The 12,651-nt window shown below is 30.1% G+C and overlaps 2 protein-coding genes across 5 annotated transcripts in view; both read right to left on the bottom strand.

The window, feature by feature from the left end:
• Positions 1–884: 884 nt before the first annotated feature.
• LOC105676957 (G-protein coupled receptor Mth2-like) lies at positions 885–4,790 on the bottom strand. 2 transcript variants are annotated; one of them, XR_010890607.1, is made up of 5 exons: positions 4,682–4,790; positions 3,482–3,560; positions 2,894–3,075; positions 2,334–2,493; positions 885–2,001 (listed from the first exon to the last, which is right to left on the bottom strand). XR_010890607.1 is itself a non-coding variant. In XM_012375188.2 (5 exons), the coding sequence occupies exons 1-5, from the start codon at positions 4,598–4,600 to the stop codon at positions 1,731–1,733; spliced, it is 1,503 nt and encodes a 500-aa protein (XP_012230611.2). In that variant the 5' UTR covers positions 4,601–4,790; the 3' UTR covers positions 885–1,730. The 2 variants fall into 2 exon arrangements, 1 of the variants encoding a protein (XP_012230611.2); XM_012375188.2 differs by having other exon boundaries at positions 3,790–4,790.
• Positions 4,791–5,950: 1,160 nt separating this feature from the next.
• superdeath (Suppressor of ER stress-induced death) overlaps positions 5,951–12,651 on the bottom strand; it is a 28,781-nt gene continuing 22,080 nt past the window's right edge. For all 3 annotated transcript variants that reach the window (XM_012375412.2, XM_012375411.2, XM_012375413.2), the window contains 11 exons: positions 12,114–12,407; positions 11,199–11,382; positions 10,865–11,021; positions 10,707–10,788; positions 10,395–10,578; positions 9,896–10,103; positions 9,501–9,778; positions 8,777–8,976; positions 8,259–8,570; positions 7,992–8,073; positions 5,951–7,803 (listed from right to left, as the gene is read on the bottom strand). In XM_012375412.2, the coding sequence (XP_012230835.1) occupies positions 7,654–7,803; positions 7,992–8,073; positions 8,259–8,570; positions 8,777–8,976; positions 9,501–9,778; positions 9,896–10,103; positions 10,395–10,578; positions 10,707–10,788; positions 10,865–11,021; positions 11,199–11,382; positions 12,114–12,407 (2,131 nt within the window). In that variant the 3' untranslated portion in view covers positions 5,951–7,653. The remainder of the gene's footprint in view (positions 7,804–7,991; positions 8,074–8,258; positions 8,571–8,776; positions 8,977–9,500; positions 9,779–9,895; positions 10,104–10,394; positions 10,579–10,706; positions 10,789–10,864; positions 11,022–11,198; positions 11,383–12,113; positions 12,408–12,651) is intronic.

Here is a 12,651-nt window from a genome sequence, read left to right on the forward strand (position 1 = left end):
TTTTGACATAAAATACAAAATATCTTGTAAAACATTCAATTTTTGGGAATCTTACCTTAATATTTTTATGCATAAAATAATGAGACGAATCAAATGGTATAAAGAAAACACATTGGTTTTAAAAAACAGTATGCAGTTGCATGTTGCAAATTACATATTTTTTCTTGAAAGCAACTATGTGTTTTCTTTATACCAATTGATTTGTCTCATTATTTTATGCATAAAAGTATTAAGGTAAGATTCCCAAAAATTAAATGTTTTACAAGATATTTTGTATTTTATGTCAAAATACTGTAATTTACAAGCCTCATAACTCGAAAAGTACTTAATGAAAAATAACTTCATTATAGTGTTTTGAAAAGCTCTTGACATCAGCTATTAGATTTTGGAATCAAAAATAGGGATTTCTATTTAAAAAAATAACTCTGACCTTCAAATGACCTTGAAAATTGATTTCAAGGTCAAAGTCATTAGCACAAATAGGTGACCCCCATTGTCTTGAACAACTTTTGTCTGAATCATTTTTCTGTATTTGGCTTACTTACGGCGATATTTGCGTGGATGAATTAAAATGGCCCACCCTGTATATTTTTATATATTTGAAATTGTTTATATTGAAATATTATTGTTTATATTGAAATATTATTGCAAATATTTTAACGAATATAAGAAATCTAAAACATTCATGAAAAATATTTTAAGAATTTATTATGAAATGTACACATGCAGATAGCACTTGATTGTATCCCCGTTTTTCATCATAAATTATTGATGCACATGATGTTATGGAAGAGAATGAACTTATAAAAAAACTTATTTATCGTGCATTTCTTCTTTTCGGGCGATTTGTGAAGATTACGGATAAATAACATTACCATCACTAATTATTATATTAACTTTTGGCTAGCACTGTTTTATTTCACATTTTATTTAAACAAACGATAAGAAAACGCGCTGTGCAAACACGCATCCATACGAACGTGTGATTACGATACTGAACAAGTAACTATCATTATGTTAGAAAAACAATCTCGCAATATTTATTGTGGAGTTTTGCATCCAAAGTGGTTAAAAGAATTATTTAAATATTAATTTGTCTAACTTAGTCATCTAAATATATATATATATATATATAATTGTTTATTTCTATGAAAGGCAATTAAAATTTGAAAAAAATTACAAAAATTGAGAATTTATTTTTAGTGTAACTATACTAAACAAATCATTAAAATTTTATATTGCAGTGAATGTTAATATATTATCAAAAGAGATTTGTGTATATATATATATATATATATAATTATAATAAATAGTAGAGATGGAAGATATTTCACATCTCGCAATAAGTCTACTTGCATTTTTTGATAAATATAGGTACATCTTCATGTTTTTATTGTTATCATATTATTATTACATGTATAGAAAAACCAACAATGAAATATTTCGCGCAAATTGATATGCATTGATCATACGTATCTTGGAATTTTATTATTCAGTTTTATGAAAAATTATGATAAAAGTTACAAATAATATCTAGTATTTAAAATTCTTAAAAATAATTTAAGAAATATTAAAAAATAATAAAAAATATATTTTTTCTTGCAACGGTTTTAATTGTAGTGTTGACTATTTGAGACAAATCACATGACAATTAGTCTGCATATTGACTTCTTGCGTGGATCTCTGTTACTGTTGTAAAAGAAGTTTGTAAAGCTGCGGTACGGCAATTGTTACTTGTTGATGTTTTCCCGTTTTACGAATAACTTTTCACAACCGAATCGTTTCAACAGTAATTGCCAAATTCTTTTCTTGCAAACAAATATGATGAAAATGATGAAGCTTTGCACGCATTCTATCGTCTCTAAGATAAGGAGAACATAATTTGGTATAAATTCCCAAATATTAAAGCTTACAATTATTATATCGCTAGTCCATCTAAATATTCTTAGTAGGCCCAAGTTTATATCCGCCAACAGCAATAGCTTCAGATACGTCATAGATCTGCAAACATATTTATTTCTACATGTCTTGTAGTTATACTTGCTTTGAGTGCTTATTACTCTAGATAAAATAGTGCTTTCTAAGAATATGAAAAAGATACAAAACAGATAATTTAATTTATTATAAACGAGCATTCAAAGTAATTAATATTAAGCAAAAATAAAAATTAGAAAATCTTGTAATCTTGTAATCTATATAGATTTCAACAGCATTTATAACTAAGATAATCATTTAATTAAGATAATGGAAAGAAATAACGGAGATCAATTTTAATTCTTGAAAATTTGGATCATAATTATATAAGTTTTCTTAAAAAGTTTGAAAAAAGATACCTTTGCTTAGTTTGGTGATTGGTCTTTGCATCTTTTAGAGAGCAGTCAATATTTTTTGTTGCGTATACGATGTTTAACATCGTAAAAATCAAGAAACATATGTTGCAGATGATAAGAACACTTATGGGTATTTCAAAGTATACAATTTCCATATCTTCCGCTGAAATAAAAAATGAAGTTCTTACATTATTTTTTATAGGATATGCACACATAAACATTAGTTAAAAGTTTAAAATTAATTAAGAATTATAATATAACGATTGTGAGTCATTTATTATAAAATTACGTAGGAAAAAGAACAAGTCTAAGAAAAATTTTTTCTGTGGATTTTTGATTAATTTTTTTATTTTCCAAGAAATAATAATAACTAATCATTTATCAAATATTACACACATATGATGTTTATTCAATTTTTTTTTGCGATCTTTATGAGGTTTATTTTACCAAAGAAAATATTAACATAATATCATATATACAATTGTATTGTTGCTATTCTCACGATCGTGTTATGGATTTCAATGAAGTATTAGCAGCAATAGAAAGTAAAATATGACTATTACAGAATCCGAGTGTTGAATCGATGCAGATATTTGGTTGCATATTATCAGGCACAGTGGGAACAAAATTCATTATAGCACAAATAATGACATAAATGCTGGCGACTCCCCACACACAGAACGAATACGTGAGGAAAATTTTTCTCTTTGATTGTTTTACGCTGTTACGTAAGAAACGAATTCCTCTGCAACATAATAGTGTCACTCGTGTTAGTCTTTACTTTGGACGTGGTATACAGCCAATGAAATAGTGTAATTAATTTGTAATTATTGCCAAACATATTCATAGTTGTATAAATATACATCTAATATAAGTAATTAATTAATATCAAAATGATTACTTTCATATTTTCCATTCCAAAATATTGTATACTAATTCAAAAATAAATTACTCCAATTGAAAAATGGAAAAGGATTATTTTTTACTGTTTTACGTATTTTCTTCAGTAGTTCTATTATTCAATTATTAATTTCAAATTATTTAAGAACAAAATAATATTAATGTTATATGGATTATATGAATATTAATATTGTTTTTGCTCTCTCCAATGGAACTGAATAAAAGTTTGGGCTAAGGGTTTGGATACTTACCCAAATGTCCGTAAAATGTCGAAGCATATCGCATTTTGCCACAATAAGCTCGTAAAATAACAGAAATATAATAGTAAACCTGAAACAGTCAAATTAATAATGTTAGCATGCATTAAAACGCTAATATTTTTTATTATATATTCATTATTTCTCAATGCATTTTTAAAGTTTTTATTATTTTGATATTGTTAAATTATTAAATATAATAAAATAGTGCAGTCAGTTACGTAGAATAACAGACGCGCCAGCGTTTATTTATATGTTTATACTATAAAAAAGTTATTGCTACATTGTTGCGCAAACCATACTTGCTGCAACGCAGACAGAATACATCTGTGCAAACAGATTTCTATTGGCGATTAGGATGATCGTAAATACGACGAACAATGATGCTACATATGAACGCAAAGTATATCCGTGTATATTTTGAAGTTCTGGACATATGGAATACACGATGAATGTCATCAGAAGACACAGCAAAGATGCTATGAAAACTGCACTGCTAATGTCCATATATATCGATAGGTTTTGCTCCATAATGGCGAAGCAGTTAGTTGAGTTAGAGTGCAATAAAATATTAGCGCACTTAGATAACAACGAAATTAATATATCGTGACGTGATAAGTTCAGAAAGCTGTTGTCAAAAAACATTGTATTCTCATTATCCATAATATCAAACGGAAGCTCCCTTTCTTCGCATGAATAGGCAAATGCGGCTTCCCACGTAAAATTAGAATTATCCGGAAACTCTTGTAACTTCACGAAATAGCAATTGTCAATTATCAAATTACAGCAATGCTGTATGCAAGTATTATTACACATTTTATACAGAACGATATTATCATTGTTATCTTCATTGAAATGTTCATTAAGTCCATGCAACATAGAGTTTGTTTCACTTTTATATTTCACAGAATTTTCTCGCGAATTATAACGCATTAAATCTGTCTCATTATCTTGATTTTTCATAGAATTTGCGTTAAGTTTGTATAGCATCGTTGAATTGTCACTTTGTGCATCGCCACTTGTGAAATTTTCCCAATACTCTTCGTTCTTTCCCGAGGATAGAATGACAAACAGAAACACGCAGTACCAAAATGCAAAACTTGGTCGATACATCGCTAAACCTTGGACGCATCAAATTTCACTAAAATCACTTAGTTTTTTCTTCTTAGTCAAATACACTGTAAAAATACTAACTATTAAAATAACTTTATAAATGGTGCCTTCACTTTATAGTGATTTGAAGAGCAAAAGATAAAGCTACTGTAGTAGATGCGCAAATGCTTATCAGAATCTGAATGCTAGACAAACAGGATGTAAAAATGTTAAAAATATACGTTCATAAAACAGGTTCTCGATTAGTAGTAAAATGTTAGTAAGAATTTTCCCAAGAAATCTTAACAAAGAATTCGTACTAGCATATCATTTCTGATCGAGAATCTGTCTTTTTAAATTATTTCCACTGTTAGTGTCTTTATTGTGAAAGTTAATGAGTATTCTTGATTAAGCTTAAGTTCCGAGATGCATGCTTTCCTCAAAATCTTATGTCATTAGTATAGTATACTTATGAAGTATACTAGTAAATTATACTTAAAGTATAGTATGCTTACAAAGTATGCTTACAAAATAAATTGCTTGTTATTATCACGTTGTCATGAATAATCATCAAAGATTAATCATTATTTGATTATCCGGTATTATCATAACCGATTTGTTGTATTAGAATATTTATTTGCAGAAAAAAGATAAAAAGAGAAACTTTGCAGCTTCTTCTTAAGAAATCTATAAACTCAAAATTATATTTATATATATTTTTATATACATATTTAATATTGTTTGTATAAAAATATTATTGCAAATATTTTAACGAATATAAGAAAAAAATCTAAAACATTCATGAAAAATATTTTAAGAATTTATTATGAAATGTACACATGCAAATAGCACTTGATTGTATCCCCGTTTTTCATCATGAATGAATTATTGATGCACATGATGTTATGGAAGAAAATGAACTTATAGAAAAACTTATTTATCGTGCGTTTCTTTTTTTCAGATGATTTGTGAAGATTACGCGGATAAATAACATTATCATAAAATACACTATCATTAAATACATTATTATTAAATACACTATCATTATCATTAATTCTTGAATGAAGCTGAGGTGAAATTAAAGCGAAATTTGTATTTGATGATGCAAACTGCAATATTCTATCTGGTGAATACAATTATTTGTTTATTATATAAATGTGTATAAAGTTATTATATCAATGAACTACTTCATACTTATATTAATTATAGTATTAATAGAATAAAAAACTAATTTAATTGTTTAGCTACACAAAATAATATAAGAATTATTTTTTTAAACGGATAAAATACGTGCAGCAAAGTTTATACATAAGAACAGTAAAGAAATATATTTTTATTCATTTATTGGTAAAGTAAAATAACACATACGAGGAAGTTTGAAAAAATTGATACAATTTTATTACATTTATATGATGTACATTTTCAAAATGAAATGATATTATATATTCTTTAATGGATGTTTTTTCTGCTGTTATAAAATACAACAACCACGACAAAACAGTTGCATTGCGAATTTATATTGAATAATTAATTATCTTATCACATACAAACTGTTTAGCAATCGATTACATAAAGAGTGTTCATATACGAGTATTAAGAATGGAGAATTTTTTTGAGATCCTAAGTACATAAAATATTAACTCATGCCATATACAATATTTGATTTCTTATGCAACTTTCAATATACATATAGTATATTTGCCACATATTTCTTTTTATTGTCTTTTTATCGATGAATGATTGAAAATAACTAATTTTCTTTAATATGTGCTACATTGAATATTTTAATAGTCACTAAAAACAAATTAATATTTTTTGTGCATGGTAGAATTAGATTGTTATAATAAAAACTCCGGACCAGTATGCTTCATTATAGATGTATATACAGGGTGTCCCAAAGTTCGCGGCCCAACTGTCGTGTACAGATAGAGCGGGTCAAATTGAATAAGTAAGTCCTTTACCACTTTGCAAAATTTTCAATAATTAATTAGAAAATAATTAATAAAGATCCGCCAATCCGCGCAAGTATTCCCCGAGCGCCGAGCGCGCGGCGAGTAGGACCCACCCAGCATAGCATAATACAAGCGCTAGTGTGTAGTGTGCATAGCTAACCAAGAGAGCATCCCTCCCACCGCTCTGCCGCGCTTTGTATTATGCTATGCTGGGTGGGTCCTACTCGCCGCGCGCTCGGCGCTCGGAGAATACTTGCGCGGATTGGCGGATCTTTATTAATTATTTTCTAATTAATTATTAAAAATGTCGCAAAGTGGTAAAGGACTTACTTATTCAGTTTGACCCGCTCTATCTGTACACGACGGTTGAGCCGCGAACTTTGGGACACCCTGTATATCTTCGATAATGCGCATTAATTATCACTTGAATAATTTATTTTTTTTTACAAACACATGCTATTGACTTGTCTTAATACAATTATTTATCATCCATTTCAGTATGATTATAAATTGATTTGCAATGAAATATTTAAATAAAATACACACAATTTTAAAATTGAAAAATTTTACGACGAACTCGCTAACTCGTAACATTCGCTATTATTCAGAACATGAATTCTCTCCGTTGCCCAGAAAATTGCGATAAAATTCTTCAAGCCTAAAAAGTAACGTCTATAACAATCGCGATTCAATATCTATTATAAAGATATTCCTAGTGTTATTAACCCCCTTCCCGTGTTTAAAATACGTAATCTTTTCCTATATAATTTATCGGCATAATCGAGAACGTAAACGCGCAACACACCGAGGAGCCACTCGGGCTATCCCCATAAATATCATTTACATACAATACAATAATGCTGGCCGTATATTTACAAATACATACAAAAACACGTAATACTCTCGTATATAATCTGACAATAACTATTTCGCATTTTTCACTCTTCGTGTTTCATCTGTAATCTGCTGCGTATGGACGAATTTTTGCGTTTTATTTGGACGCTACGATAAATTCAGCGAGAAATTAACGCGAGCGATATTACTGACGCTCGGGAAACATCAACTCACTCGTATTAATTCGATACCGCAGAAGACGAACTAATTTCCTGTCAATGTCGATCATTACGCGGTGTTTCTCTGTAACCAGTCGCGAATCGTCGCGTGATTGGTGTTGATCCATCGTATATTAGCTTCCGCTTGCTCCACTGCTTGTTGTATGGTCCGCGTTGCAGTGCCGAGTTCCTCTAAGTGTTCAGTTGCGAATTCCAGTAGCTAAAAAAGTAAACACGAATGAAAATGAAGATAAAGCAAAATTATTTTTTATCAAAATGCAAAATTGTAAGATTTTTGCATAAATTCTTCGACTTTATTACATAGAAATATATGAAGATTTTTTTATATGTTTTACTTCAATTATTCGTAAATTTGCTAAATTACTTTCAATTTCACGTTTAACTTACATCTTTCAGTTCGTATTTTGTACTAATTCCTCTGGTTGACGATTTTACGATGTTATTAACGGTTAATAGTGACGTGCCAAAACTGAAAATGACATAAGATTTATATTATATTAAACATTTTTAAGTGAAAAATGTAGTTTAGTCTAATGAAAAAAATATATAATAGTATTTCCGATCTCTCTGTGCGAGATTTTTCATGTTTTTGAAAAGTTTTCTGTCACATACGAATACGTAGCTTTACAAATATACACGAAATAGAGCACTTACTATTCCCTAAGGCGCGGCCATTTATTTCTAAAGTAGTCAAACGCGAGTGGTTGGCCGACAATGTTGCTGGCAACTGATCCGAATACCCGGACAACATCCTGCTTTCTGATCCCCGAATTTTCCGTGATGGTCCAATCCAAATAACGATTAAGCAGCCATATCTCTCTTGTGCATCCCAACGCTTGTAACAGCAAATCCTTCTCTGATCCTACATTGGTCGCTCGATATCGCTGCCAGGCAAAATCCCATTCACTCTGTCCACCCACACGAATGGCCGTGCAATAAACCACCCCTTTTAAATTTGGTGAAATTCTAAAACACAGTATTTTTTATAGTAAAATTCTTTAGTGAAATTTAAAATAATACAAACATTTACATGGCTCTAACATCGACAATATAAATTGCATAATTTAACCCTCAGATTATTCTGTGCATTAAAGAATGCAACAACGCGATAAATAATTCTTACGCATAGAATTCGTCTGATTATCTCAATATTACATGATATTTTTACTTACGGATTATTAACATCCGGATTAGGAGTGTCACGCCAATTTTTGAATTGCTGCACGGCGTTTACTACGCAATCCTCGTAGTCAAAGTCGCATGCCCAATTCAGAACGTCGATTCGGGTGAAAACCGTTAGCTGAGGATCTCCCACTTTATCGGTAAAACCGACTTGCTTGTATACGTTATCCAGCAGTTTTAATACGTACAACTAAAAAATATTAGAGATTGTGTTACACTGTTAATCTCATGTTTTTATGCAAATTTTATTCCTCTAACATTTTATTTTACATCTATTTTATAATATACACGTAACATGCAAGACTTTGCATGTTAACTGCTTCCACTTTATCGCAATTTAATATAATATTTTATGTATGTACAGTATTATGGTTTGGCAATTTTTTTCAATAACTTGAGGTACTTAATTCCGCAAAAACCATTTGATAAAACATAATTTTGCAATAATTTTCTGCTGGAATTTGCAATCCAATAAATGAACAAAATTCAGTAACAAAATGTAAACTATACGACAAATAATTGCGCGCAAAGGATTAATTAATTTATATATGTTTTTTAGAAATAATATGCGATTGAAGAAATGCAGCAAAAAAAGATCTGCATCATTGCGCAAAAAATGTTAAACATTAAGTCAAGAAATAGCGAGTTAAATAACTATCACTTCAAAGATTCTCTCGTATATGCTCTTGTCAGAATGCTTCTTTGAGTACTTACTCTGAATTTATCGTAGCCCTGCGTTTTGATTAGCATATCGTTCAAATAGTTTATGGCACTGAAAGCTGCTTTCCAAGGCAAGTACTCGGTTTCATGGGCTAAGTAAGACGTAACATCAAGAGCAATGGTGTAATCGAGTTTACCAGCTCTGGCTAAGTTAAGAGCATCATCGATCAATTGTGCTCGATTGATCGTCGAAATGTCTTTGAAATTTTGTTTATTTAATTGCTTGATTATCATCTGCCAGTTCTCTCTATCATAATTCACTCTGTAGTATCCTGTCAAATAAATAACGTCGTTTCATAATATGTTTCATTGTATTAAATAATTGTGTTAAAAGTTTGATCTTTCATATCAACAAAGTATGCTTTTATCGTAAATATCTATATAATTACCAGTTTCTTGCACGTTGAAAAGTATCCATTGAGACGAATTCACATCCAAATCATTGAGAATGATCGAGCGTTCCGCTTTCATCCATTTCATGGGTTGAGTGTTATCGAAGTTTAATTGCTTCTCACTCGTATAAGTGATGGGTACCCACCATAATGGTTCCGATTTCTCTGTGGTCGTCGTAGTGCCATTACGGAGCAGGAAGCGTTCCTGCGAGAAACAAATGATGCGTGTAATGCGGTTATGAAACATAAATCGTAAATGATTAGTCAATTTCATAATTTTCTATAACATTTTTATTGCACGTAATTTTTAATTTTATTTAAATAAGGAAACAATATTTATATATTTAGTAAAATAGAATAACAAGTAAAAAATGACTGTATCAGATCAGTCAGGCTGTATTAGATAATAATCAGATACATCAGCATCTTCAACAAAGTCATCACTGCTTACTTATTAATATTTAATAATTTATTATTTAATTTTTTGTTAACATACCTGCGTTAATGTTACACCGCGGTTCTTGTAATTGCGCGTAACAGTGATCACAGGAAAGCCGGTTTGCAGGGTCCAAGTGTCCATAATTTGTTTAACAGTTACACTCGGATCGAGTACCTTGTCTTTATGAGCTTGTTCGGTCAAAGCGTACCACAAATCGTTTTGTTCGGCACTTTGATAGGCTCTAATAAATACATAGAATTACTCGACATCCTATTATACATGCAAGCTTGCTTGCAAAATTTAATGTGCATTTATGATATCGTAAAAAGGGTGGAAAATGTTAAGAATTATAAATTAATTTCTACTTACTTTCCATTCAAATAATTAGTTAAACCCTGCTTGAAAACTTTTGTTGTGAGGAAATGGTCCATCATTCTTATTATGGAGGCACCTGAGCAATTTCAATAAATACGGTTACGCTAATTATTTTAGAATAGCGCACATAACGCACATAAATCGTTAAATACCTTTTCCGTACGAAATCTTATCAAATATTTCACTGATTTCATCAGGATGGCCGACTTTAATAGATATAGGATGAGAAGATTCCAAAGCGTCTAAAGCAAATACATTTTGTAGATCGTGGATGACGAATTGTTCGAGGACCTTCCATGACGGTTCTACCTAAACATTTTAAAAATATAAAATTTATATTATAGTACACTCAATAGTAAAGTTTTTAAGCGTGAAATGCTTAAAATGTTTAGTACAGAATTTTTTTGAAATTTGTGATTTAACAAAATTATAATACAGCGATTCTGACGGTGCAGTATATAATTCCGTATTGTATGAACAACATACCGCATCCATGCCAATGTATTCAACATAACTGGCGAACCCCTCGTTCAACCAAAGATCCGTCCACCAACTAGGAGTCACTAAGTTTCCAAACCATTGATGCGCGAGCTCGTGAGATACCACAGTGGCTACCCGCTGTTTGCTACTACTGGTCGATACACCCTCCTGATATAACATTGCTGTCTCCCTAAATTGAAAAAGTTATTATTATTTTAAAATATTATCATTATCCCCGAAGATAAATTTTGGCTAGATAAATAATATCTGTCAAGGCACAAGTAAAGCACATTAATTTATAAAAACTATTTTAATATTTGCATCAATTGCAGACGAAGATATCTGCTCATAAGTGTCATTTAGTTTGTTAACTAATATTTATTAGCTGTGATAAACACATATGATTAAAAATATTTTTACTATTAAAAAATATATTCTGATATCATTTTCTTAGTTTATAATTGGCACAATCATAAAAAGCATATTTAGAATTATTACTTATGACACCTACAATGTATATAAACGTAGCTCACAAAATTCATCGAATAGATCTTATCTCTGTGATTAATCACATCTATTTGGAGAGAAAAATTGCAGAAATGTTTGCTATACATATCTGCCATTCACACTATCTTTTCGAGTACCATCAACAAATCTACATAAACACACTAGATAGCACACTGCGATAACACTAAATTGCTTTTATCTACTTGAAAGCTATCATTTAGCCAAAATTTACTTTTAAACAATAATAATTTTAAATAATAGTGATTTTATCGATAATATTAATAACAAATATAGAATATCTACGCAAAAGCATAAATCTTTTTTATTATAAATCTTGATAATTTTGATCCATTGCAACGTCGAAACTTGTTCGATAACATTTTATTGCAAACATCGTTAGTGCGATATCGTTACCTATAAGTTATCAAGCCCCAATTCTCCATGGCGCCAGCAGAGAAGTCAGGTAGCGCGACCATATCCATCTTCGGCAAAGGAAACTTGATCTTAAAGTAATTCTCAAAATATCCGAGTATCTTCGGTCCAATACTCAAGCTGTACTGCGATTGATTAATGGCATCATGACGCGCCCAAACTCTGAAGTTACCGTCTTCCAATTTGTCCAAGTCGGAAACTATGAAGGCCACCAAATATGTAGACATCGGTACCGAACGTTCGTAATGGTCCCATACATACGTGTGTAAACCGGGTCTAAATATTAAACAATAAAAGTATCTTTTAAAATAACAATTTTTATTTAAACCGATATTTTTCTAAAATTTATATTTCACGAGAAATCAATTTATTTCACTTTATGTATACTATGATTCATTTTTTATTGTCTCTGTTTTGTATTTATTCAATGTAAAAATATTTTTTTTAATTTTCTCAATACTGTGTGTATGAAGTCATAAACTAATATATCAGATTTGAATTGAACTTTATAAAGTGTTTA

The sequence above is a fragment of the Linepithema humile genome, chromosome 6 (genome assembly GCF_040581485.1).
Source record: "Linepithema humile isolate Giens D197 chromosome 6, Lhum_UNIL_v1.0, whole genome shotgun sequence".
In the NCBI taxonomy this organism is placed as follows: Eukaryota; Metazoa; Arthropoda; class Insecta; order Hymenoptera; family Formicidae; genus Linepithema; species Linepithema humile.

Coding starts and splice junctions, on each gene's coding strand:
- LOC105676957 (XM_012375188.2), bottom strand. CDS start 4,600: ATGTATCGACCAAGTTTTGCATTTTGGTACTGCGTGTTTCTGTTTGTC. Junction 3,561..3,789: donor TTCTGTCTGCGTTGCAGCAA/GTATGGTTTGCG, acceptor TGACTGTTTCAG/GTTTACTATTATATTTCTGT. Junction 3,076..3,481: donor GACATTTTACGGACATTTGG/GTAAGTATCCAA, acceptor ATTATGTTGCAG/AGGAATTCGTTTCTTACGTA.